At 42.7% G+C, this 27,621-nt stretch overlaps 4 protein-coding genes and 1 long non-coding RNA gene across 8 annotated transcripts in view; 3 read left to right on the forward strand and 2 right to left on the reverse strand.

The window, feature by feature from the left end:
* The first annotated feature begins 462 nt into the window (after nt 1-462).
* Nucleotides 463-2,909, forward strand: LOC103315871 (putative ankyrin repeat protein RF_0381). Of its 2 annotated transcripts, none has more exons than XM_031924427.1 (3): nt 463-936; nt 1,301-1,844; nt 1,946-2,909. In XM_031924427.1, exons 1-3 carry the CDS (start codon nt 671-673, stop codon nt 2,747-2,749), a joined length of 1,614 nt encoding a protein of 537 aa, XP_031780287.1. In that variant the 5' UTR covers nt 463-670; the 3' UTR covers nt 2,750-2,909. The 2 variants fall into 2 exon arrangements, with proteins under 2 accessions (XP_031780287.1, XP_008205044.1); XM_008206822.3 differs by having other exon boundaries at nt 466-936; nt 1,298-1,844.
* Nucleotides 2,910-3,531: 622 nt separating this feature from the next.
* Nucleotides 3,532-5,398, forward strand: LOC100120258 (zinc finger CCHC domain-containing protein 10). The gene is made up of 3 exons (XM_031924430.2): nt 3,532-3,801; nt 4,063-4,215; nt 4,310-5,398. The coding sequence occupies exons 1-3, from the start codon at nt 3,761-3,763 to the stop codon at nt 4,593-4,595; spliced, it is 480 nt and encodes a 159-aa protein (XP_031780290.1). The 5' UTR covers nt 3,532-3,760; the 3' UTR covers nt 4,596-5,398.
* LOC100120235 (DNA replication licensing factor Mcm2) lies at nt 5,005-9,159 on the reverse strand. The gene is made up of 14 exons (XM_008206670.4): nt 8,902-9,159; nt 8,643-8,809; nt 8,401-8,561; nt 8,232-8,311; nt 7,972-8,154; nt 7,681-7,892; nt 7,416-7,608; nt 7,127-7,330; nt 6,809-7,040; nt 6,322-6,737; nt 5,929-6,249; nt 5,664-5,846; nt 5,434-5,589; nt 5,005-5,347 (listed from the first exon to the last, which is right to left on the reverse strand). The coding sequence occupies exons 1-14, from the start codon at nt 8,902-8,904 to the stop codon at nt 5,219-5,221; spliced, it is 2,640 nt and encodes an 879-aa protein (XP_008204892.1). The 5' UTR covers nt 8,905-9,159; the 3' UTR covers nt 5,005-5,218.
* Nucleotides 9,160-9,690: 531 nt separating this feature from the next.
* LOC100120202 (protein regulator of cytokinesis 1) lies at nt 9,691-14,171 on the forward strand. Its single transcript, XM_001603812.6, has 11 exons — nt 9,691-9,930; nt 10,558-10,690; nt 10,770-10,868; nt 10,955-11,095; nt 11,179-11,295; nt 11,380-11,697; nt 11,778-12,001; nt 12,071-12,215; nt 12,293-12,451; nt 12,534-12,791; nt 12,869-14,171. The coding sequence occupies exons 1-11, from the start codon at nt 9,917-9,919 to the stop codon at nt 13,190-13,192; spliced, it is 1,932 nt and encodes a 643-aa protein (XP_001603862.2). The 5' UTR covers nt 9,691-9,916; the 3' UTR covers nt 13,193-14,171.
* Nucleotides 13,501-27,621, reverse strand: part of LOC116416361 — a 28,897-nt gene continuing 14,776 nt past the window's right edge. For all 3 annotated transcript variants that reach the window (XR_004226803.2, XR_004226804.2, XR_004226802.1), the window contains exon 2: nt 13,501-14,609. This is a non-coding gene — a long non-coding RNA (uncharacterized LOC116416361). The remainder of the gene's footprint in view (nt 14,610-27,621) is intronic.

Below are 27,621 nucleotides of genomic sequence, written 5' to 3' on the forward strand. Positions count from 1 at the left end.
CTCCGAAACTAATAGGCTTATAGACATCAGGAAAACTAACAATAGAGCAAACTAAAAATAGCATAACTTTTAATGAAATATACCTATGCACAAACAACATGATTATTCGTGTTTGTTAATTTCGGTGCATTTTCAGAATGTTTACATTTTTCGCACTTGGCAGCGTTACTTCCGTTCTACGACCCTGTCTTCCGTGGCCGCTCTGCAGCGATGCGAACGTACCGCCTCGAAAGTAAACATGTAGAAAACGCTCCGAAATTAATAGACTTATAGACATTAGGGAAACTAATAATGGCATAATTTTTAATAAAATATACCTATGCATAAACAACATGATTATTCGTGTCTGTTACTTTCGGTGCATTTTCAGAATGTTTACATTTTTCGCACTTGGCAGCGTTACTTCCGCTCTACGAGCCCGACTTCCGCCACCCCTCTGCACCCACGCTTCGATGCTATTCGCAGGGATTCGCAGAGGGAAGAAGATCGAAGGAGATCAGTAGTCGGCAAGACGCGCTCCAGTTCACTTCTCGAGTTTTCGCAGTGTTTAGTTGTACTTTGAGACTCCAACTGTTTACTCCGTATACAAGGTATATACACAAACCAGCTCCGTCCTCGTGGATATTTCACTCGCAGTTCGCAACAAAGTACGTTTTTAATCGTCCGCAAAATGGCTGTTGATCCTAGACTGTTTGTAATTAAATCGTCGTCAAAGAACGCGACTGCGAAGCTGCCCAAACTCGACAGAAAACTCATGTGGGCAGTGAGGCACAATAATGTCACGCTAGTCAAGAGCCTGCTTGACAATTGTCAAGTAAATATAAATTGTGCTGATGTCGATGAGATGACATGCCTCGATTTCGCGATAAAGAAAAACAATTTAAACATGGTCCGGCTATTACTAGCGCGCAACATCAACATGGATCCGCAAAGAAGGTAAGCATAGCTAGATATTATACACAATCGCGATTACTTTTCAATGAATTATATATCACAAGTGAATTCTGTGTGTATATTATATTATGCATTACAGTTTCTTCGCTTGCTTGATTTATTGTATTCCGCGCATTATCGAAGATATCGGACGACGCGGCGGCCGGCGTCTCTCTCGTGTCGCGATCGGCGCGGCGTCGGCCGGCGTCTATCTCGAGTCGCGATCGGCGCGGCGTCGTCTGCGCACGCATCTTTCAAATAGTATAGTAATATTGAAGTATCTCGATTCGCAAAATAATATGCGGCCACTCTTTTGGTTAACATAATATACACAATTATAATTAACATGTAAATTTTATTTCAGCAGTGATAAATGCTCACCACTACTCTTCGCCATCGCAAACAGACGACGAAAAGCGGCCGAGCTGCTCATTCGAGCAGGTGCAGTCAACTCTGTGACTCCTCTGATGACCGCCATAGCGCTTTCCGAATATAAGCTTACAAAGGAGTTGTTGGGCTTATTCAAGCCCGATTATTTATCCGGCTATACTAGGCTCTTTTGGTCCACTTACGAGAGCGAGCCTTCGATTAGAGTGTCCAAGCTGGTAGTAAATGAATTATTTTTGCGCTTGAGCCCATTAAATATACAAGGACAAGCTTTCTTACGAGAGTCGCTCTTGCGACATACCGGCAACCATGTAATAACGGAGCTTTTACTGGACAGACTGGGAGTTGATCCACTGTATTTTGAGAAGGGACTAGAGACGACCCTACACTTCGCAGCCAAGGGCCTCAACGACAATCCCGAAATGGTGCGCATATTATTAAAGAGGGGCGTAGAGATTGACGCTCTCGGGGAAGACTGCAAGACAGCGTTGCACTACGCAGCCCTTAAGGGCAAACCTAATATGGTAAGTTTATATTTTTTATTCATTTTCTCATCAGACTTGATCGAGTGCCGCTGAGATATAGACTTATATGTAACTTTTTGTTTTTTTTTTATTTGCCACAGATGCAGGAGCTCCTCGCCAACGGTGCCAACGTCAATTCAAGGACATGGTTAGAGGGAGCTTATCCGCTTCACCTTGCCTGCACGAATTACGGCATAGAAGATACGATCCATCAGCTGATCACCCACGGCGCCGACGTGAACGCCAGGACTAAATCAGGCGAGACGGCATTGCACAACGCCTGCCGACACATGGCGGAGGAAAGTATCGAAGCGCTCCTGGGCTACGGAGCCGATCCACTGCTGAGGGACGATAGCGGGCGCACCGCCTTTCAGCTATTGACCGATATAGATTTCAGAGGATCGGCTAAAGTGATGGTCAGACATATGACCGCGATCGAGCTCATCGAGCAGCAACAACTCGACGATACGGACTTGGAGTTAATCTCGCAGACACCGCAATTGCTCGAGTACAGGAATCAATGCGCGGCCGAAATTATGAAGATGAAGAGCTTACCGTTCTACAACGACTTCACCCTGTTCCACGTGCATTTCTTCCTGAGCGAGGAAAAACTGTCCAAGTTTCAGAGGCACGAAGAATTCCTGCGCTCGTTCGAAACAACTCTGGCTAAGCGAGATTTCCCTTGCTTCCAACCTTTGATTAGGTCCAAGTATTGTAGAGTGAAGGAAAAAATAGAGAGGCGACACGCGTTAGAAGAGCTCGTGCTGCGGCTCGGACCGGGCGCATCTCGCCTCACACTACCCGATATCGATCTCGTGGTAGATTACTTGATAGAGGGCTACGATGGCCCCAATAACCCAAGACCTAGTGAAAAGTTGGAAAAAAAGTGGAGAGACGTTTCATAAACGTCGTCAACTTACGACTCGCAAAAGTTTTAAATACGGTCTGTGTTATTAGGGTTACTGTGACAGCCAGATGTAGATATATTTTTGTACAAATTAAAATAATGTATCATACTTAAAACTGACTTTGATAATAAAAGAATAATTTATATAACCTACTGTATATGATTTTATTTTAATTCTTGCATCCGTTACATATATTATCTGCAGCAAACCAATTGGCAATTCAACGATAGCGCAGCGCCAAAAAGCCAATGTTAATTTCCATAAGATGCTGAGTTTTCAAAGCTGTGACCAACCCGATTTTAGTCTTTTTAGTGTGCATTATTATCTATATATATATTAAAATCGGGTGTTGCTCAGCTTCGAAAACTCGCCCCTTTATGGAAATTAGCATGGGCTTTTTGGCGCTGCGGTATCGTTGAATTGCCAATTACATGCAAACTTATCTCGCGCTATCAAAATCTTGGGATCTCACCAAGTATCCATTAATTTAGATGCAACCTTCATCTTATGACGAGCTGATCCGTAGACACACTCGTTAGATGAAGAATTTTTCAACTCCAGTGCAATTGTGTCGGCAAACCTTTATCACGGCCACAACATTTTTATTCTCGATCAGGTTTTTAAGTATACTTCCATTGTCGACGGTCTGCTAATTGAGTGCACGCGAATTATGTGATTTTCGTCTTAGGTAAGTATAGCGCTTTTTAGTCTGCTTAGGAAACGCTCTCACTATACAACAGTTGGCAGCATTTTTTATTTTAGTATGTAACAGTTGCCACACTTGCGCGCTCGCGCTGTACCTGTACGGCTGGTACGCATTTTCGTTAATAGCGTCTGCTTTATGCTTATTATGCCTTTCACAGCTTCGGTCGCCTACCGCTAGGGGTGCCACTTTTGCTTGAACTTGCCAATACACAAATCCGCCACCGCACGCTTGAACGCCATCACAGACCTTGGTACTCAATACCGTTCAAGTTGAGGTTATGTTTTGAAGTTTGTATACACAACATGAGTACCACAAAAGTAGTTTCGAAGTACGGAAAAAAAAGGTAAGTTAATGTTTGGGTTGATTTTTTTTTAAATAATGTACAGAACTCTACTCTATTTTTCTCAATCGATCTCTATATATACTCTACGATGAGCATGAATGTAAATACTACAGACTTTATTTTCTCTTGTTTATACTGTCACACAGTTATGCTTTTTGTAAATATCTATCGATTTTTCCGATTGTGATATAATATTTTTGTCAAATGCATCACAAAATTCATTACTTTTAACGACATTCATCCCTATTTTTGGTATTTCAGCGCTAATCCATATCCTCTGGAAAAAGTTCGTTGCCAAAAATGTCTTGAAATGGGCCATTGGAGTTATGAATGCAAAGGAAAAAGGAAATATCTTCATCGCAATTCTCGCACTGTTCAACTGAAAAAAGCCTTGGAAAAAAAGCCAGAAGATAGGTAAGAATCTCCTATTTTAAAAATCTTAACAATTGTACCTTCATACCGGTGCCTGCTACACAGAGATACATAACAAATTAACTTTATATTTAAGGTTCAATAATGAAGCCAGCAATACAGAAGAGCCAACAAACAAAAAATCCAAGGCTAAGGACAGCGCAAGCAGTGACAGTGACAGTGATAGCAGTAGCAGCAGCAGCAACAATAGTAGCCGTAGTAGCAGCAGCAGTAGCAGCAGCAGCAGCAGCAGTTCCTCAGACAGTGAGTCGGATTCAAGTGACTCGACTAGCTCCAACAGCAGTAGCTCTAGCAGTAGTAGCGCTGCTAGTAAAAAGAAAACAAATAAAAAAAAGAAATCTAGCTCTAACAAGAAGAAATGATAGCTCTAAGAAAAATTCTATCTTTTTTTATTACTTCAATTTCGAATTTAGATCTTTTTAAATTAAATTTAAACCTAAAACATTGTGATCAACACTATTTAATAATTGCATAAAAAAAGTATGCAAATACATATAGTTGTCTGCTACTCTAACAGCCGAGAACAAGACTGTAATTCAGATGTCTGAATTACGTGTATTTACTGATAGATGGTTTTATTTACTTCAACAAGAGACTGGGTAAAAAATTGTCAATACTACCCTGAAAAATATACAAATATTCTTAAATTTAATTGTACTTTTATTCAACCAAAACATATTTTTGGGCTAGCTAAATTAGTTGAACAAGGGATGAAATAATAAAATATTTCGATACACATAATCGATATATTTTTATAAAAATATTGCAATATCTTTTTACAACAAAAATATTTATATTTAAAATTAATAGTGATATTTTAATGAATTGTATAGCTAAAACAGAGCCTTACAGTTAAAACGATAGATAAAATGATTATAAATAGATCATTTTGATGATATCTTAATGTACGGATTTATAGTTTGAAATAAGGATCATATTAAAAAGTATTGACTTAAGTAAAACAGCTGATACAATAACTTAAATTCTAATCTTCATCCACAGCTGGCAAAGTTTGGATGATCATTTTTCGTTTTGGATCATATGTAAAATCGTTGGATCTAAATATGTTGCTCTTATAAAATTGTGTAAGGTTGTAAACTTTGAATTGCTTAGCCTGTAATTAAATATAAAATAGTTGTTAATAAAGCTATAATTGAAAAAAGTATTCATACGTATGAATTTTCATAATGATTGGCATACCCTTTCCAATAATTCTTTTTCAGGAATCTCGACCGAAGTTATGTGATGCTTGCTTGTAGCTTTTTTGAATGCCAGTTTATCTAATGTAAGTCCGCGAAGTGCAAAGTACAGCAATTCATTATGATTTTTCTCGAACGTCAAATATTTCTGTAACGACTGTAATAAAATAAAAAATGATGTCTTTCTGACGCAATTTAAAAACAATATTTGATAGATTAACAAAGCCTTACTTGTCGCATGTCTTTCATAACAGAATACTTTTGCGTCTCAACGAAGCTTTCAAGCTCCATTCGAATCGCAAGATTTATGTCTTCTTCTCTTACATATTCACGAAGATGCATTTTTGCATTCGCTTCCGACATACGAATAATACTTTCGATGTGTCGAACTGTAATTGGAAGACTTCCAGTTGCCTATAAAAATGCATAGTTTTGATTACTCATTTTCTTCTTCAATATCTTTAAAAATATTCCAATTGAAAATGTTTATACATACCAGACTCTCTTGCCTTAATTTACTGTACAGCTTTGCTATTTTATCTTGATCTACATTGCTCAATTTCGGATGAACATTTTGTTTGGCATATACAATATACTTCTTCAAAACATCTTGATCTAATGGCTCGAATTCATCAGGATCTTTCTCTGCTGTAGCTTCTAATTGCGATGGCACAGTTCTCTCTGAATTAGTTGGGTGATGTCTGATATGTGAATTTACAACAAAGTTAGCCAAATGTCTATCTTGCATGGGATCTACTTCATCTTTAACAATGCATAAAATATCGAATCGAGATAAAATTGGCTCTGACAAGTCGACCTGAAATCAAAAGGTTTTATTTGAGACAAAATTAACAGTTTTGGCAAATATGTTTTTAGTGGGAGACCTTACATTTTCTGAAAATGTCATACTGGGATCATATCTTCCACCAATTGGATTAGATGCAGCAATGACTGCACATCTCGCGTTAAGGGACGTGACAATTCCTGCTTTGGAAATCGAAATACTCTGCTGTTCCATGGCTTCGTGAATCGACGTCCTATCTTGATCATTCATCTTATCAAACTCGTCAATGAGACATATACCGGTATCAGCAAGAACTAAAGCACCAGCTTCTAAGGTCCACTCTTGGGTCATGGGTGATCTTCTAACGTAAGCGGTCAAACCGACGGCTGATGCACCTTGACCTGTTGTGAAAATTGCTCTTGGACAAATTTTCTCAGTATATTTGAGGAATTGCGATTTAGCTGTTCCAGGGTCTCCACAAATCAGTATGTTTATATCACCTCTTATTCTATGCTTCATACCTGCAATAAACAAAAAATGATTATTTATCGAAATGTTTGCTTGATTATAGCATTGGGGAAAAAAAACTTACCAGGATTCTTAGCGACTCCACCAAATATTGAAAGAGCTAACGCTCTTTTGATAAATTTGTGACCATAAATGGAAGGAGCAATACTTGCTGCAATACGATTCGCTATATGTGGATCTTTGCTTAATTTCAAAATATTGTTCACGTCTTCTTCTGTAAGAGAATCTACGATCTCTTTGGAATCTTTGACATGCAAATGATTGGCCAGAAGAACTGTCGAAAATACTGGGAATCCCTAAAAAAAAATCATGATGGATAAATATAAGAACTAACAATAAGTTTCTTGCAGCTCCTTGTTTGATGTCAAATTGATATATCTACCTCTTCTGTATTTAAAGATCCGTCGTAATTGGTTTTATAAATAGCAGTTAAATCTACTTCATCTCCAGGTTTACAACGATCAACAAGATCCGATAAGAGAATGCAGTCTTTGCTACGGGGTATTCTACCAGCAGGAATTCTTCCAGGAGATTCTTGGATTGTAATTTTTTGATAATTTCGGTAAACAGTTTGCTCCATATTGATCTGTTGACAAAAATTAGAAATAAGGTAAACGCAAGTATTACTGAAATTTCGAAGTAGAACAAAATAATGAAGTTAATAAAATTACTATGAATGGTCCAAGACTTTGACACTCAGGACATCTATTTGGTTTAATTTCTTGGTTCTGTGTCTGAGTGTATGGCCCTAAAGTGTATCCACATTTGCTACAATCGTATTTAACAATAGACAGCTGTGGCAAGACTCCGGTGGTTGCAGTTACAACACCTAATGTTCTCACTAATTGGTTCAAATGAAGTTTCCTAAAATTGTTAAAGAATAGATAAATAGTCTTATCAGACAAATAATAAAATAATTGAAATTTCAAATACTACCTAAATGTACGCAATTCTTCAATGAGTGGTAATTCTGATATCCTCACATGAATCTCCTTAGTAACTCTGTCATAACTTGGATAAATGGTCATAACAAAATTTTTAGCAACTTCATCAAATATTTCCAGCATTTCAGCTGGAGCCTCTGGTAAGAAATATGCAAGCACATGCTCTTTACTTGCCAGAAGTGGAAATTCGACTATAAAGCTTGCCTGCAAAAAAATCATTGCATAAGCACAACTTTATTTTTAACGACTCGAATATAAGATTCATTTTGAAAATAAATGTTACCTGATTGCTTTCACACATGAGTCGAATACGCTCTTTGTATATGTACTGTCCCTTAGAATTTGTGTAGGTTCTTAGAAAGCTTTTGAACCTGTTTGCAATTTCATTCCTAGGGGCAAGCATGCAGATCCATTCTTTAATGGAATGACCCTTGGTGTCATCTAAATTTTCAATGGATTCAATCATCTGATGTAAAAATAATTGAAAAGTTAATAAGTTTTATAAGCTTTATTATACAATTTTAATTATTCATTAAAACATACTTCAGTATCTTCAATTTCTCCAGTTGCAGCCTTTTCAGCCAAGCGACGCTTCCTTGTCATATCTTCATCATCGCTTTCATCTAGCAAAGGTCGTGCATTATATTGCAATATTGATTTTTCAAATTTCTCACGCTTTGTAAGTCAATGAATCATTTTTTTCAAAACTTACCATAAAGAAGATCCTTGTCATCTCGTATACCAGCAGCTCTATCTCTCTTTCGCATAGATGCTTCAGCTGCTGCACGCTCTCCCTGTGACATCTCTGAATAGTCCTCATCGTCCACCATATTAGGATCGTATCTGTCCAGGGCTGACATGGGTCGATAATCACTGAAATGACAAGCGAAGACAATTATAAATTAGAAATATCAGTAGTATATTTTGATTTATAGCGTAATAAAAATAACTTACGCCTCCATGTTATCCCCAAACAACTCCTCTCCATCCACCTCATCTTCGACAACATCGCTCACATTACCAATTAATCTGGACTCGTCTTCAAATTGGTCATAAAAGTCTGGAGCAGGCGATGTCATAGCATCGTGCCTGTCACTAGGCGCAGGCGAACTTGGTCGACTCTAAAAATCAACATACACAATACGATATTATGCATGTGTACTTATTATTGCAGCGTCAACAAATGATAGCTATGTGCGAAGGATATGCTTACCATCTTAGTATTCTGGGCTAATGCAACGAAATCTAGCAACTAGATAAACTATTTAAAACATTAAAAACTCACAATTTACAAACAAAACAACGAAACCGAATGTAAACTATCACAAATCCCTAAGTGCCCAGAAAAGTAAGATCCCAGGAACGTAAAAATCCAGCCAGCTAAGGAACAAAGCCAGTGAGCTAAGGCCGGCGGTAAACACGCGTGCCGCTCACCAAATCGCGCGGGAATTCGTGCGATAGATTCCACAGGTCTTTTCGTAAAAGCATCGGATTTTGCGCAACGTGTGAAAAGGCAAGTATCGCAATGCAGGAGAATAATTCACTTGAGCTGCGATCAATCATTGCTGAGTTTTATTTATTTATTTACGGCGAAGAGCAACGTTGATTGTGTTGTATATTAGTTTTGTATTTTCCTTATTTGTAATTATTATACAGCCTGAAGTTGTAAAATGTATTTGGATAAAAAATTATGATTTCAAAAATGTAATTTTAAAACGTGAAACACTCAAGTCATAATACTGCATCATATTTAATAACGTAAACTGCATTAAGTTCGACAATTCCAAAATATCGCGATTTTAGTATCATTTGAACGCACTCTGTTGAAAAATTTAAAAAACGGGTTTTTTATAAAAAAAAAACTAAATATATATATATATATTATGCATAAATAAGTGTAGTTCAAACCGTCTGCCTTTGCGAACGCACCACGCGTGACGTCACGCTTACAGTTCAGGTTAGTCCCGGAACATAGTCGGCCAATAGGACGAGCCAATCGGCGTGCCCCCATGGAATTCAAAAGATAAACGTTAGTATACGATCCCAAACGGCAAGAGGACAACGCGAGCGGTGTGCCCATCAACTCTTGTCTCCCCTACAGGATCTAGGACCCCATCCATCAGGATCGCGCGGATGCCACATCGGACAGCCACAGACGAGGACGAGGTTGCAGCGGTCGAGTTTTAGGATTCGCTTCACATCATCCAAGGAGGAGAGGACCTGCGAAAATGGATTCCGTCAGGTGAGTCTCTCTCAACGCTGCGGGCCGGCCGAGCTGCGGGCTCGCTTGTCAACCGTCACGCCGAGGAGAGGGTTTTCGAGGATTATGGGTGTGCTTGGATAATGCACGCTTGGCTCGGCTTTGTTTTGAGGAGGAACCGTTGCATCGATCGGAGAATGATTATTGACTCTGAGACTACTCGAGATCGTTGCGACTATACGGGAATTTCAGGCCCTCAGTGGAACAGGTGTCGCCAAAATGCGAGGTGTTTTGCGATCGATAAAAAGGGCCTTGCTCAATGTGTACTGGGTGAGAACGTGTTATGGCTTGCGTTCTTTCGATGATTTTTATGGAGTTTTCGGTGCAGTTGTAAAACTGAAGTTTGGATAGCGCGTGGTTTCACCATTGTTTATGATAACACTGTCAGGGCTCAATGAAGCCAAAATGAAGGCAAACGTGGAGTAACCGACGCGATGCACGGATTTGTTGAATTAGTCACTTTTATTGGCTGCTGTTGTATTTATTTATTCATGATTTAAATGTGAATAATTATTTTCGAAGATTTGTTATAAGTACAACATATTAACTGTAGAAGCTTAATGTGCAATTTTCGGATATTTTAAGCAAAGTTATTCATATGATTTTCAGGGCATCGACTATCGAACGGGCCAAGGAAATATGCGAGAAAGACATAGGAGAGCTCTTCAATATATGGGAGGAAACAGGTATCAAACCAGAGATACTGAATGCATATGCTGACACAGTTCTCAATCATCTACTTGTAAGTTTAAACATCAAATGAATTTTGCTAGTAATTATTTATTTATGTACTGTGATCAAATTATTTCTTTGTAATGCAGGGCTTAATGAAGGAAATGGTGAACGAATCTGTGCAAAAGAAGATGAATCTCGTAAAAAGCGTCAAAGCCATGGCCCAAGCTGCAAGAAAAATATCAAAAGTATGATTACTTTTTTCTTTCATTAGGTTTCTTTATGAGACCTTTTTACTGAATATTAATTTTATCTTTAATTTTTTGGAAAACAGGAATTGGGTACTAACTTTGTGGCAGACAGCTATGATGATTTGCCATTAATGGAGTTGGAGATCAAGTTAAGGCAAGAGGTCGAGGAACTGCAGCAAGAAAAAGAGAAGCGGTTGGAACTTGTTCAAAAATTGACAGACAGGGTAAATTCATCATTTTGCTGCATTTACAAAAACTTATCTAGGTTTGAATGAAGCTTATGATTTGATGTTTGACTTTTTTTTAGGAAGCGGAAATCTGTCAAAAACTGGGAAACAAACCTGTTGGATTTAAATCCAAACTTCCTACAGAAGAAGAGATTGATGAATTTAAAAGTTACATAGAGATACAAAAAACTGAAATGGTAGGTTTTATGATTAGATAAAATACTTGCTGCAATATTTGATTTCATGTATATGTTCTTTATTCATTCAATCTCTTTTTTCAGGTTGAACGTACAGAGTTGTTCGATAATACTAGGAGGTTGGTTCTTAAAATGATGGAAGAACTAGGCATCAGTCCAGCATTAGACTTTGAAATGATGGTCTGTCATGATCATGGTAACTTTATTTATTCACAGAATAACATGACAAAATTAAAAGATATGAAAGAAAGGTTAACCAATCAAGTTGAACATGCAAAATCTCAAGCTCAAGATAAAAGAGAATCATTGATTGCATTGTGGGATTATTTAGATGAACCTTTAGAAGTCCGTAAAGCTTTTCTTGATACTCACTCCGGTTATAGTTTGGCTACAATAAATGCTGTAAGTGTAATAAAGCTTACAAGTACAGAATAATTCTTTTTTTCATAATTATAATAAAAGTATTTTTATTTATTTTCTAGCTTAACGCTGAAATAAAAAGGTGTAAAGAGAAAAGAAGTGAAAACATTGCTAATTATGTTAACAAAATGCGCGCCGAAATTGAATCGTTGTGGAAATTATGCAAATATGGTGAACTTCAGAAGAAAGCATTTACAGCCATGAAATGTCAAACCTATACAGAAGATTTATTAACATTGCATGAAATGGAAGCAGATAATTTACGTGGATATTATAATGCGAACAGGTAAAAAAAGTTTTATTTCACGAAACAACATGAAAAATTTTCGTGCATTCAAAATTTTTGTTTTTACAGAAAACTCTTTGAGCTCTTACATGAATGGGAAGTCCAATTCGAGAAATTGAAAGAACTAGATCAAAGAGCTAATGATCCAGATCGGTACCACAATAGAGGAGGCCAGTTGTTGGCGGAGGAAAAGGAAAGAAAGGCTGCAGAAAAGGTTTGACATTTACATCACATGATTCATCAAATGCCCATAGAAAATGCTCTATTAATCGCTTCTAACATTTTTATTAGAAACTGCCAAAATTGGAAAGTCAGCTGCATGATTTGGTTGATGAATATGAAAGTATCCATAAATCGAATTTCTTAGTTCATGGATTCACTTTGAGAGAGTTTATGGATAACGCTCGAGAAAAATATGAAGTAGAAAAGGAAAACTTGAAATTAGCAAGGGTGCGTAAACTATAGTTCAACTTTTCTTCTTGTATGAATTTAGAGTATATGTTTTGATTAAAAAAATGAATTTACATTGTAGAAACAGGCAAAAGACAGGTCCGCTAAAAAGACGCCACTCAGCACTTCAAAACGGACACCTTGTGCTAGCATGCTTCGAATGACACCTGCAAGTAATCGATTGCGTACTCCAGGAACAAACATGTCGAGAGTTACTCCAGCGGCTAAAAGAAAGTTGCCTTATGATAAATCACCCAACACAACAGAAAATAAAAAACGAGTAGTTGGTACTGCTGAAAAGCATAAGGTCATTAGTTCAAAAGTCAGGAGAAGCGGCAGGGTAAAATTATTTTGTTACTAAATTTGAAATGTTCATGACTCATACATTGTATTAACGGAATCTCTTGTTTTTGACAGAAACCAAGCATGGGAAAATTGAAGCGAAAGTCGCGAAATGACACGTCTCTTTCGGTTTCTTCATATGGAAACTTTCAAGAACATCTGGATAATCGAGACGAACTACGTAGTTCTGTTTTACCAGATGAAGTACTTAAAAGGGCAGGCGGCAAGACACCTATGAAGACACCAATCAAGCCTGTTAGACGAAAGATAATAGCGAATAGTACACCTGCCAATGCAGTCAATTCGACGCGTACGTTACGGGGAACACCGCGAAGTCCTAGATTATTACATACACCACGATTGATTCCAATCAAAAGCTTATCTCCTACTGAATTTTAGTTGACAATGTAGTTTGTTGAAGAAAAATATTGTTATAATGCATTTTTCGCAATCCTGACTGACGTTTGACAAAATTTTATTTGCTCATCTCGTGGAACTGCATATTGAAAGTTGTACTCCGATGAGACGTTATTTTTCATGCATTTTCAATGTGATGACTGCAGTTTAAAGAAGTCGATAGCCTAAAAAGCTATTTTTTGTACGAATAACGCATTTTTGCTGCTGGAACAGTTTTATGCATCATTTACGTTCCTAACGAATGAAAGGTTTTTATGGGCATGTAACGATTGGACTCATTTTTTTTTATATACACGACGAAAAAACTTTTCTATTGATTTTTGCAAATGCATATTATTGACGATATTTATCATTTGTATTTGTATGCTAAGTATTGTGTGAAGCGGGAGTTTGATAGCTTGCCTTAGGTTGTTGTAAAATGTCCCTGTAAATAGTAAAAATTATTTTTATTAGAGGTGATACTCGGCAAGAGCTTCTAAGTTAAATTTATAACTAACGTATATAAACTCTGATTAATCTTAGACTTAATATTGGTATAACACTTAACTATATGCATAGAAAGCACACAGAATGATGCGCAATTTAATAGCATATTCTGTATATATTGCAATAAAAATAATGAGTATGTTACTTTAAATCATCACAGATTCATTCACCATATCAAAATATTTCATTTGCTATCAGAATTACGCACCTTGTATAACGTGAATATTAAAAAAAATTGTATTTAAAAACTTTATGATTTATGCATCTTGAATATCAAAAAATAAGAAAATATAGAGTCGGCAACAAGTCACTTTTCAAATCCATGTAACACACAGGGTCGTGGGTATGAGTAATCTAATGTTAGTATTATTGATTGAGTAAGCCTATGAAGTTTTTAATTTGAATTGTAAAATCACATATTTTATAATTTGTTCTCACGTTATAAAATGAAAAGGTAAAAAAAATCAATAAAATTGCAAGTTTGCTGAACAAATTCCGTGTTAACTGATACCTATCTTCCCTAAATTTAAGACTGCGGTAGTTTTTATGCAACGCACAAAGTACGCAATTTCAGAAAAAGTCTTATAAAGCTATAGGTATGTCGTAACCTCGTGCACCTATATAACGGTACGGTCTGTTTGTTTCAGAGCCTGGAAACGATTCGTGATGCGAGCTCCTCGTAGGAAATTTCCAGTTCGCAATCAATTAAAATTCATGTAACAAAAAGGAGGCACGTGAGTCAATTGTGAGGTATATTCTTTATTCGAAATGCTTATAACAACAAGTACGAAATATTTACTCGTTAAAAATATATTAATATCAACAAATCAGTCTTTCATTTATTTTTTTCAGTCGTCTCCACTCTTCATCACTCCGTCGAATCGTCGATTCCAGATAGCCGTCGTCTCTGCACCTGCAAAAAAAAAAAATAATCCGATCAATAAATCAACGAAAACAACTCGTCTCGTCGATTCTCGCCGAAAGCAATAAGCTTCATCGTACATAATTTCGGCCGGCCGACGTTCACCTGTCCACACCTATCTAGAAGCGAAGCGAGGACGACGACAGGTGAGTGGTCGAGTGCGAAGGTGCTGCAGGCGAATGGGAACGATCATCGATCGAGTAGGTGTGGCGTAGCCAGGTAGACACTGGCTCCACCCACCTGCGGCCTGTACAGCGCTTCATAACTACCTTTGTTCGAGCCCACCTACACGCTCGACACGGCGTCGCTACGCTGCACGTGACGCTGAGTCTTTATCTTGTCTCCCTTCCACTTGAGGAAATATTGTATTGGTGGGTCGAGCTGGCTCTCTCGTGGGTTTGAAAATGGACGAGGACAGGGGCGGGAAGGAGTGAATTTGTCATTCGTTTGTTCGACAACGCGAATTCGTATACACGATTAAATTTCAATTAATTGAATGTATGCGCGGACTAGTACCTATAAATCGGAAAGAATAAGCTGAACCACAAAAAATTACAGCTCATATACACACACACCGAGCAATCGACGATATTATCCCACGCGAATGGCATAATAGAACTTTCTACTCTCATCCGAAGTACAACCCTCCCATATCTTACTTCCTAATATCTTACATAATCCCGTGGATCCGGGTAGATTGTATGTATACCTTTACTTGAGCAAATGGGAGAAGCGGCAAAAGTGAATTGGACAAGGGGGGATTTTCTGATGAATGCGTGTGTGACGCGCCTGTTTACGTATAAATAATTTTCTCCGCGACTCATCGTATATTATTGCTATTTTGTTTTAGATAAAATTGCTTCGATCGCATCATGAACAACGAAAAAAGAAGAAAGCACGAGAATATCAGCCGCACGTGGCGCCGGTATGGAGTCGAATTAATTGGCAAGTTCCTTCCTCTCCTCGCAAACGAGAAAAGTCCCGGCGTCCATATTTTCCGGAGCCGCACGCGCGCACATTCAGCGCGTTTATCTCGTCCAAGTGACGCACTCGAGCCTACTTATACGTACGAGCAAGCAGGAGAAAAAGACATAAATACAGCCGGCCGACGGAAAGGAAGGTACAGCCCGGCGCATAAAATCGCGTGTATCGCTGCCCTCGATCGGCTCGTATACAGCCGATTTACGGCTGATAATTGTACACACAGAGAGACATACATATATATACGACGGATAGTGCAGGGAGCACTTTGACGGAAACGACTGTATATAGATGGGGAGAAGGGAAAAGTGCCGACTTTTCCACTTTTCCTTGGCTACATATAGCGAGGGGCTGAGATGCGCGCAGTTGTCCCGTCATCCGGGAAATCTTCATCTACTTTCGGACGAGGCATCACCTACTTGTATACGCCATTTACAGATTGAATGGATTTTCCGACGAGACGGAGAAGAGTCGACTGTTATCGTATGTAATATCGAGAGAGAAGTTTTAGGGTTGTGCTCTTGGCTGATGCGGAGATTCAAGAAGAGCGGAAGTTTCGAGGGAAATCTTTCGGAATTAATTGAGGCGGCAGATGATTTATCGGCAATTATTTGGCTTTTGGATTTTCCTGCGCGCCGCGCGTTGGGGGCTTTTCCGTGATATTCATGCGGCGGATCGTTTTGAGATTTATGTTTCGAAATCGGAGAGTGTAGCCCCGAAAAATATTCAAGAGAAAAAAAACTGACTCGACCGCGGTCAGCGTCGCCGGTCTTATCGGGCGTAGATAAAGCCGAGCAAAAAAAAGAGAGCACGCTCGGATTGATAAAGATTAAAGGTAGTAGTCGTACACAGGGAGAGAGAGAGAGAGAGAGAGAGAGAGAGAGAGAGGTGGCGACGCGGCGTCGGAGTCGACTGCTCGTCTCCCCGTTCGAGTCGCGCAGTCGTTGCTTGCTTGCGTGTGTCTCGTCCCGCAAAAGGGGAGAGAATATCTCTAGCTGGCGCACTGCTGGCGTCGCGGGGGCGCCCGTACCTATATCTAAGGGGGGGTCCAGAGGCGACAGAAGTCAGCAGCCGGCGAAACGAAGCGTGTAGCGCTGGGGGGATGATGTCACGCAGGGGTCGCTCGATTTTACCTCCCTTATACGCTACTTCTATAGGTGCTAGGTACAGTGGCGCCGGAGTTTGTCGACTCTTTCTTTATTTTTTCTTTCTCCAATAATAGTGCTGTAGTTATTCGACTGGGTCGTTCGTTATATTCTCACGCGGATCGATATATACGCGAAACTTTTGATTCAGCTCGATCGAGAACTTCCTCCTCGGTTATCCATTATCCGCGCTGAATCTTCCTTCCTTTCGCGCGTCTCCGGTCGACTGCATCGGGACAAGCGCAAAGACACATCGGCCATAGCCGAGATTGATGCGCTGACCGAGTCGGCTTGACGTACACATCCCCGGTGAGTGTACCTATAGGCGTATGCACCCCTCGTATACACACACGTCCGATATCAGCGACACAAAGCTCGAGTCACCGCGGCGGCCCCCAGCCAGTCGCATCCCCGTCGGTCCTTGCATTTTCGGAGATGACGCGCTCGAAAAACGATCCGAGGGGTCGCCTCTAAGCGCGCTCTCCTATAGCCAAGAGTCAAACCGCCCCCGTTATATACACTAGCTCGTATATATGTATATAGGTATATAGTGTGCTATATAAGGAGTCAAGGCCGCGTACGCGCGTTTGCGGGAAATCGGAGACGTCGAGCTTTGATTTTCTTTCTGTTTATCGACGATTCCGCGGGCGGAGGTGTAATGGCATGTATACATGTATAGAGAGATATAGGGCTAGTTTCGGAGGGGAGAGTCGGAGAGAGAGAGAGAGAGAGAGTGATTAGAGAAATTAAAGGCTTCTTACGAGCGTGGTTTTTCGCTGTCGGCGAGGATTTTGTCTTACTTAGCGAGATATAGAGAGGGACATAGGGGGAGAGCTTTTTGATCCGCGCGCCGGGGCTTTTCTAATTTCCTTGAGAGGAATTTCCTCTTATGTACTTCTTAATTCGGAACGATAAATTTGCGGTGAAAGCTAGTGCAATCACTTTAGCTGATCCGACATGCTCGCCTCTTTTCAACAACAATATATCTATACACTTGACTGTAAAAAGACGGTTTCTCGGAACCGCATGAATAACGATCGAGACACGAGCTGTAGGTATAAAAGATTTTTTTTCAACCGTCGTCATTCCGGCCGCTTAAAATAGTTCCGCGAAGCTCGAGGACAGTCGCGCGGGTATATTCACGTGCCATAAAAAGCAGATCGGCTTCTTAAAAATCATCAAACCAATCTCGCAGTACGTAGCGCCTCTAAACGATCCCGTTGTTGAACACACGCGCGCATTTGCCTAAAAGCGAATGGTACATCAGCCGAGAGAAAGAGAGAGAGAGAGAGAGACGTCGGGACTGCCCCATTTTTTTCCTCGCGTACATAAAGCCATCGGATGATGAAAAGCGGAAAGCTCGAATTTTCCCGAAAGCGCTACTATTACACATCAGGAATAAATAGAGGGAGCGAAAGGAGAAATAGATTCCATAAATCATGACAAAAGGAGAATACAACCGGGCGGGCTGAGCATCACCTCGAAAGATTCGCACTTATCAACGCTCGACTGAGTCACTAAAAAGCCCCCGAAAAACAGAGAAAACTAGAGAGAGAGAGAGAGAGAGAGAGAGAGAGAGAGAGAGAGAGCCGCCCATAGGAAAGTGGCAATCAAAACTTCCCGGAGATAAAACTCTCCTCCCCGACGACTCGGGCGGAGGAGGATGACTCACGGACGCCGTCGTCCCTATCTCTCTCTCTCTCTCGCATCACAATGGCGACTATCCGTAGTTCGGGTAGTTGAGGTAACTCTCACTCTAGCGGAAGAAGAAGCTGGGATGGTATTTTTTTTCCTCTCCTTCCGACGCGCCGGTCCGCTTGGAAAAACAGGGAGGAGTGCGTAGCGTTTTTCGGCGCACAGTATTATAGTAGCATAGGAGAGGGTAAACAGAGTACTGGGTTTCTCTCTCGGACTTTTTTTTCTTCCCGCGTGTTATTGTTTTCCTTTTTCTCGGGGCTGCAGGACGGGGTGGGCTGTATGCTATATTCCGTATTGATTAATTATTCTTTTTGTCGCGGGATGTAGGTCGAGCGATGAAGGAGGGATGCGCGATTGCGCAAATATACGGATCGTGACTTAAGGGGACAGGATGAGGTGGCAGTGATTTTTCTTTTCGACGTAGTAATAGAGTCGAAGATTCGGCGAAAAAATCGAAAATATAAACGTCGTCAATCACGCAGAGAAGCGCGAGGCCAACAATGAGACTATACACAGAGAGAAGGAGAGGGAGAGTCGAGGTTTGTTATGCAGCTATTTCGTTGCGTCGCGCGTCGAGACTCTTCTCACGAGGCAGTATAGTCGCACTTTGATATGTCCCGGCGGCTGATGATTGACCTCGCGGACAATTTGAAAGAATTGCCGCGCGCGCGATTGTGTGGATCTAGCCTGGCGTTTCTGACTCATCGTATATACACACAGACACTATAATACACGCCCGTATGAGAGATGTCGAGGCTGGAATTGAGAGAAAGAGGCTTGTGCGGGATACCGACTGGTTAGCGCGCGAGATGCTGGAATCTTTCGTTCGCGATGTCGTGACCTACGCTCTCGCTCTAATGGCCGATCGCATATAGCTGTGTGTAATGTTTATGATCCTTTGATCGGTGACGGGATCACTGTGTAGGTGTCGAGATTACGGTCTAATCTCCCACGGATTACATAACCGAGCGAGTCGATTTTTGAAAAGAGCGCGCGGCACATCTGTCCGCGGAGAAACCGCAATACAGAGCTGATGGGCACAATACGCGGCATTGTCGCGAGATAATACACACACGAGGAGGTGCGCATAGATAAGAGTCGACGCCGCGCCATCAGGCGTATATTACACCGAGGGGTTCTCTCTCTCTCTCTCTCTCCTCGACAAGTGCGACGATTCATCTATAGAATTTAAAGCTCTCGTGCGCGCGTATATATGGCCAGACAATCAACGCAGTAATTTCCACTCGGTGGAATACGCGCAGCTAGACACAAGAGTAGGGTCTCTCTCTCTCTCTCTCTCTCTTGCTCTCCGTACAGTCGGACGTCTTCACCCTTCTTTGCGGTTCTATACAATCATCCCCGTACGAAGTAATACATTTTCCGAGACGCTGCATGTCAGGCCTTGCGCGTAGATTTATATTATACGGTCGTATATTTATGTAAGAAAAATCTACACACGCACGAGTGGTAGGCTGAAGGTTTAATTCGGAGAGCAGTAAATTGCAAATTCCTGGAGTAATAAAGACCGGCATAGCAATCCCTTCTTGGTATACATACCGAGGCATTTTTTAATTAATTAATAAGCCACAATCGATCCAATTACCAGAGGAACGCACGCCCATGTCGCGGGCACACATTTCTCTCTCTTTCTTCGTTCGCAGCAGCAGTGGCAGCAGTATACGAAAGATAAAAATCTTAACTCGCGTCGTTTAGCGGCGGCGGCCAGAGAGTGAAGACCACGTGTTCCCCGCACGTATACATGTACACAACCGTGCGAGGCATTCGAACTCGTCTTTTTCTCTCTCTCTCTCTCTCTCTCTCTCTCTCTCTCTCTCTCTCTCTCGACTCATCGCTCACACACACATGCGCATATAGCAGCGTCAATTCGAGCGTGCGAAGCGCCTCCGGTGAAGATCCTTAATTAAACAATTACACCTAAATTGAGCGAAGGCTCACGGGGTAGAGACACACGTTAGTTTTATACATGTAATACTGGCCGCGTCTCTCTCTCTACCCGCATGAACGCAGGCGGTTTTCCTTTCTCTCTGCCGTGTGCGTATATATACCTATGTGTGTATCAATTTAACTCGTTGACGCAGCGACGACGACCTGTGGGTGTACGCGTATAAAAGGTGAGTGGCTGGAATTGACGGTGACGGGAATTTATTGTGGCCTGAGAGAGAGAGAGTGTGGCTGCTCCTGATTGGAAGTAATATTTCGTGTCGTCTTGAGAGTATAGAGGAAAAAAATAACAATACGCCTGTGTAACTTCAACGTCGGGCTTCTTTGTTCGATATACCATATATATACCGAGCATCAGCCTGTAATAATTCCTACCCCCGCATATCGGGCGTCTGTCGTCGCGGTCGCAGGTATTTTATTCCCGGGCTATTTCACCACGCTTATGTGTTTTTTTTTCTTCTCCTCCAGCTCCGATCCGCTCTTGGCTCGATCTTGATTGACTCAATGCCTTTCATTTAAGCGAGGGTGAATTCGTTCAATTTGATGCTGGTTGCCCGCACACATGTGCGCGTATATCAAGCGGGAATTTCCCAGCGGTGATGGTTTAAGATTACGAGATTAATGCGCCTTCTGTCGCGCGCGGGACTTTTAAACTTTACACGGGCTGCGGAGCACGCACTTTACTGCACGCGAAAAACGAAAATCTCATTTTCGGCGCTGCGTCGCACAAAAAGAGCGCACAGTAGCAGAAAAGCCCAGCGCGCACACATAGACGTATATATATATATCGAGACGACGATGGCTGTATGTCCGAAGGGGCTGTGTACAAGCGAGAGCCAAGGTAAGGGTAGCGTTAGCCCCGGAGGGTGCAGCAACCGTCGAAATTGCTTCTCTCTTCGCCACGTGGCTCGCGGCGAGCTTTTTTCGACCTCAACGAGATGTACACGTATATGTATATACGGCGCAGGATATATGGAATGGAATATTTATTAGGCTCTCGCTCTGGGCGAGAGATAAGGTCGCTGCGTGTGTGGGAATAGAAAAATTGGGGATGGATTTGAATGGGGTGTCTGCGGAGGATCGAATCTCGCCGCTGATAAGTGCGCGGTGCGGCTATGATGGAGTTCGCGCCTTCGTTAAAACGATCGTTAACACACTTTGAAAATATAATGTAACGGGGCGGTGACTTTGCATATACGGCTTCTTGATTGCAAAGGCGAGCGCAGCAATATAACGCATTAGCCAAAGGAACGTTTTCCGTACCCATAAGCCCGCAAAATCAAACCGACTCTCGTTTCCCCCTGTATAATCCATCGTCGCAGGCCACTCTGTCACCCGCAGCCGTTTCACCTATTCCTAAAGGTGAATGACTCTCCTCTCGCTCTCCCCGCGCGTCTTTCTCCAAATCTCATCCCCTGCGCCCGATGCACATCGCATACAGGAATATAAGGCAAAATCAAAAGAGAGAGAGAGAGAGAAAAAGTCCGAGAGCCATATGGACCCACGCGACTATTTAAACAAGGGGGTGGCACGCGCGCGCGAGCACATGGGCTCACCTTGTCTATATATATAGGGCTTGTATAGGTATAAGCAGGAGGGTGAGCGCATTGTGCTCAGGTGTGAGCTGCGCGCGTGCGTCGAGCTACTGCAGTAGCAGGGGCGGGGGGGGGGGGGGGGGGGGGGTAAACGCCGGATTTGCACACGCGGCGCGCACGAGCCGCTTTCGACAAAGGGATGGAACAGATTGGGAGAGAGCCGTTTCATTCATCTCGTACACGTCTCTCCGCTGCTGTACTCTGTCTTTTCTCTCGGCTGGTCTGATTCATGTGTGTTTGCGCATATGGATATACGCGAAATGAAAATTAAACGAGGGGCGCGAGTGGATTTTTATCTTAAATTACTTTACGAGCTATACAAGATCTCACTATGATGTACAGAAAAATTCAATCGATTTCCCAAAGCTAAATAAATCGGCCCGACGCGTGGCGCCAAAGGTGAACGAATCGCGCGCGCGCGCACAGCGTTTCTACCCCATCGACTCTATATACTCGGATGATTCGCAACGCACCTATACATATACATGCGTGTGCGCGCTCGTCCCCTGCTTTGATATGGTGGGGGTTGACTCACGCGTCGACCCCCGTATAACATCTATCCCTGCGATGCTGCTGATGATGATGATCAGGCCGCTGCCGCGCCTGCATCTCGTTATGCTCGAATTTTCTCTGGCTGGATATGGCTGGTTGACTTTGCGACGTTCACTGTACTGATTACTCACCGGGGGTGTGATTGTGCGTATTGTCGAAGCGAACGTTTTTCGGGGTAAGTTTTTTTTTTTTATCGGCGAAAACCGCTCACCTCTGCAGTACACACCCCAGCCATCGATCAGCTCCTGCTCGTCCATTTGCATATTACTATATATACACTCGGCGCAGAAATATTTTGTTCGCTAATGCACAATCTTCCTCTCTCTCTCTCTCTCCCTTGGCATCAAATCCATACACACAGAGAGATTCTCCCCTTCTATATATAACGCGGCGCATATATTGCACTCTAGCGTTTGAGGACTTTCTGCGCCGGGCAGATACACTACACTCTACATACATATTCACGTCGCTGATTTAGAGGGGCAGCTCCGTTTCTTCGGGAATAGAGAGAGAAAGCTAGAGATGAGGAATGGGGAAAAGTTCGGGAAAAGACTCGAGGAAAGATAAAGAAATGAATGTAGGACGAGAAGACGCAGCGACGAAGAATACTTCGTTTTCCGCGAGGCTTTATCCAATGAAAGTCGTCGGCGGAGGCTCTGTGTTTACGTTACATGTATATAAGAGGTTGTATTAAGCCGATGCGGCGTCGTCGCGAGAGCGGGGAAAAACAAAACCGTAATGAATTACACGCGGAAGCCTTTCTCGGATGATCTATGCGCTCGTCGGGATAAATATTCATGAGGTCGACTCTGCGCTGCGGCTGCCTCGATCTGTATAATAATACACGGAGAAAACGAAATTGCACTTCATTTATATAACGAAGAAATTCACTCTAGCCGAAATTTCGCAACCCCGAAAGAACACACCCCTGGCGAGATTAGAATAACCGATTGAGTTATATATCCGCGCAGCTCCCGTCCCACAAAACCGCATATCCGATCCCCAACGCGCGCACAAAAGAAGCCGAAAGAAACAATCGGCCCCGGCGCGCTATCATCCCGCATACCAAATCGATACAACATTGAAAATCATTTAATTATTATGCGGAGGAGCTGCGTGTAGGGCGTTATACAAAAGCCGGGATACAGATAAAGCAGCCCAGACGCGCCGGTTCTTTCCGCCGAGTAGACGCTCTCTATTCAACTTATTGCATTACCGGCTTATACAGTCGGTATACATATATATATATATAGGAGGTATAGGGGAGACGCCGCTGTAGAGATACGCGTTCGCGCAGACACACGTGTGTAGCAGGCGTCGAGCACCTTTTTCGAAAAAGGAGCCATGCGGCGGCGGCGGCGCTTTTCGACCTGCGATTTCACACGTGATGGATGCGGGAGAGAGAAAGTCGTTGGCTTGGGGTTTCGCTCTTAGCGGATTTGACGTGCGCGCGCGCGTGTGTGCAGAGGTGGGCGACTGTTTTTGATGGGCGCGTGCGAGCCTGCCGAGTCGAGTTTGATTGATATGTTTGAATTTTGTATTTTTGCAAAACTTCATTACCATATTATGCAGCCAACAATAAAGCCCTACTCAGCTGGCACATCGTTTTATGAAAAAAGTAATCATTGCCCAGAAAGGGTGTATTACATAAAGCTCGCAATATAGTCGTACGCAGAATCAATTACATCCCATACGGCGCTACAGCCTCGATACTATGTATACAGCCGCGCAACCGAGCGAACAATCCATGCGCGCAGGCGAAGGAAGAGGAGAAGCAGGTCCCATTGTCCCCGGCGTATTAATCCCGTTAATTTTTAGCCATGCGATACGCATCCGAACGCGCCTAAACCGTCGCGTGTCCATATGCCGTCCGGTTCATATTTTTATGTGTATGTGCGCATACACTCACCTCATCCTCCTCCTCCTTCACCGCCTCGACGATCTGCACCCTATGTAGCGATGTAAACACGGCCGCACAGATGATATTTTATACACAACAAACGCTATATTGTATCGCCCGTGTGTATACTCGCGGAGGGGAGGTATTATGCATTATGTGTGCGCGAGAAAGAGAGAGAGAGAGAGAGAGAGAGAGAGAGAGAGAGAGAGAAGCCCTTAATCGGCGCCCTCTCGTGGATCTGCATTGTGGCGTGAATTAAAGGATTATATACCGGGAGAGAGAGAGAGAGAGAAAGCGAAGAAGAAGCCGTTATATCGAACGACCTTTGACACTGAGGGACGTTGTAGGAGAGACCGAGGTATTATCGGAAAGCAGAGAGCTCTCGCTGCGGTTTTTAATTACTTTTTTTGCCATTGTTCGCCGCTCAAAAGTTCGGCGTAAGCTTCTTTCGACTCTCTCGAGTTTGATTAAAACGGACTTGGCCGCACTTTCTATGCGATATGATACTGTGCCGATAGATTTTCAATGGGATGAATCTCCGGAGTGAAACCGACGGCGTAGAGAAACAAAAAGAGAGAGAGAGAGAGAAACGTTGCGGCTACTCAAATTTCCGACGAGAGAGAGAGAGAGAGAGCAGTGTGGGACACTCACGAATATCTGGCCGAAAAGTTGCTGCTATTGTCAACGTCAAGAGCACAGGGCCATGTGCTGAGTGTAACCCGGCATTACCGGTCCATTTGCCCGATGGCTTATAACCTTCGCTCTCTGCATTATTTATCGAGTCGTACTATGGTCGACCGTCAGCCACGAAAACTTACACACACTGTTGCAGCGGTCACAGCGCATTAAAAACCCAATTCGAGCGAGAGCACTTTCCCAAAGAAGAAGAAGAAGAAGAAGCCTCGGAAAAACCTCAGCGCGCACAGCCAATCGAAAAAGTAGTAGACCTCGGGGAAATTAAAAACCGCTCCTCGAGCATCGCACAAAGAAGAAAGAGAGAAAGAGAGAGAGAGAGAGAGAGAGAGAGAGAGAAGCCCCTGTGCGAAAACAAAGCCGAGAGCGAACCCTATACACACCTCACCCATCGAACTGACGCGCGCGCGCGCCCGGGCGGAATAAGACAAAAAGGAGAGCTAGAGAGAGAGAGAAAGCAACCAATCGCAGAAGCAATCTATTCCCGCGGCGGTAGGTACATATAAAAGAGTATACTACACTAGCCTCGGCTACTACTTGAATTTCGAAAAGTTTCTTTCTCATGCGCGGCCCTTCCTCGACCATCCGAGCTCTCTACCTATACACACGCGTACGCGAACGTGTGCCGTCCCTTAGGGACACGAGAGTCTCTCTATATACCTCAGCCCGATCGATAAATCAGAATGAGCCCTTTCAGGCCGGCCTTTTATCAAATCTCCGACGACTATACTACTGTGTGTATGTGTGTATATACCTATCCGCTGAGCGAATGCATTAGCTGCCCGCGGGGGTATACACTAGTGCGCCGGCGAGCGAAGCACACCCTCGTCGCGTAGCAGCTATCACGGGGGTGACGTGTGCCTATACCGCGCGCGCGCGCGCGTATTATACGTATAGGAGAGAGGGAAAATGGTTTTACGGCGTATTATAGAGGCGACGAAATGGCGCTTCGCGGCAGATATATTTAAACATTATACTATTACGACGCGCGCGTTTGAATTAGCAAGCTATACTCGACGATTACCATTTTGTCGAGTCGAATTTATAGAGGTGCCTATACGGTGTTGTAACTCGGAGAGAAACTTTATATTACGCAAAACCACTGCCGCCGGCGATTAATCTCGCGCGACCCTTTTGTACGAATTAATTCGAGAGCGCGACATCTGGACGTCGAAGGATCGAAGTTTCTGCTTTCTGGAGAAGAAAAAACAGACGAATTCTCCTCTCTCACTCTTTCTCTTTCTCAAAACAAAGCTTCGCGCCTCTTCTACACACACATGCGCAGCCCGCGATCCATTAGCCGCGTCGCCGAGAGAACGATGCATTACCGCGCGTCATCTCCTCGTTATATCTATTGCTCGTAGAGCGAAGAGAGTCTCTCCTTAATCTCGCTTTCTTCGGCTGGAAATTCCGCCTCGTGTGTTTATGCTCGCTTCGCGATATTCCTCTTCTTCTTTCACCTGAATAATACAAGCTTTTTTTTCTCCTACAGCTCACATCAGTATTATCCAGTATATATATGGCGATGATCGGTGTGCATATCGAGAGAGAGAGAGAGAGCGATAAATCGCAACGACAGCTACATGCACTGATTGAGGTCGGAACGTAAAGAAGAGCCGTTCGCGCTTCGTGGAAAGCCACCACTGCTCGGAATTGGATCTTCAAGTGTGTCGCGACGCCACTTGCTTCTCATGAGAGTGAGAGAGAGAGAGAGAAAAACTTAGCTCACGTGCCGATCGTTATTTGTTTGCGAGTCTACCTCTCGCTCCGGCCTGCTGCACTGGAGAGAGTATATAAGTACGCGAGTGAGAGAGTGAGCTAGTTGATGAAAGGTATACGCGGACGATCGGACGAGTGAAAAGAAACGGGAGGGAGAAGCAATGAGGAAATAATAGTGGCTTATCCGTACAGTCGGAGCAGGAAGCGATGAATAAATTGTAACTCATCAGCTATCCTGAAACTTCAAGTTGCAGTGAGTGTAGAGCGAAGATGAGAGATTTCGAGGGAAGCGGTTCTCATCACATGGCCGAAGCATGCTCGACGATATATATATATATATATACGTATACGTGTGTGCACACTCATATTGTTCGCGCGCAGACACGTGTGCCCGAAGGTAGAACCGGCGCACGTTCGCAACAACCCTCGGGACCAGTGTCGCCCATATGGCGAGCAGTGTAGCCTCGGGAGAGAGACGGAGAGAAAAGGTAAGCACGACTTCTCCCTCTAGAGGCTTTCGCTCTCTTTTTTAACTCTCGATCCTTTGGCCGTTGCTGCTTTTCGCTCTCGCGGTGCTCACCGATAAACACAAGCTTCGGCGTAATTGCGGCTAATCGGCTTGACGTAATTAGTCAAGGCACACCGTAGTCGGAGGGAGATAAGATTATGAGAATATCCAGATGCGCGTCAGTGTGCTACACCTAAATATGGAGGAAAAATCTCGTGTTGGGTTTGTAACCGGAGACTCTCTCTCTCTC

Source organism: Nasonia vitripennis, chromosome 2 (assembly GCF_009193385.2).
Source record: "Nasonia vitripennis strain AsymCx chromosome 2, Nvit_psr_1.1, whole genome shotgun sequence".
Taxonomy (NCBI): Eukaryota; Metazoa; Arthropoda; class Insecta; order Hymenoptera; family Pteromalidae; genus Nasonia; species Nasonia vitripennis.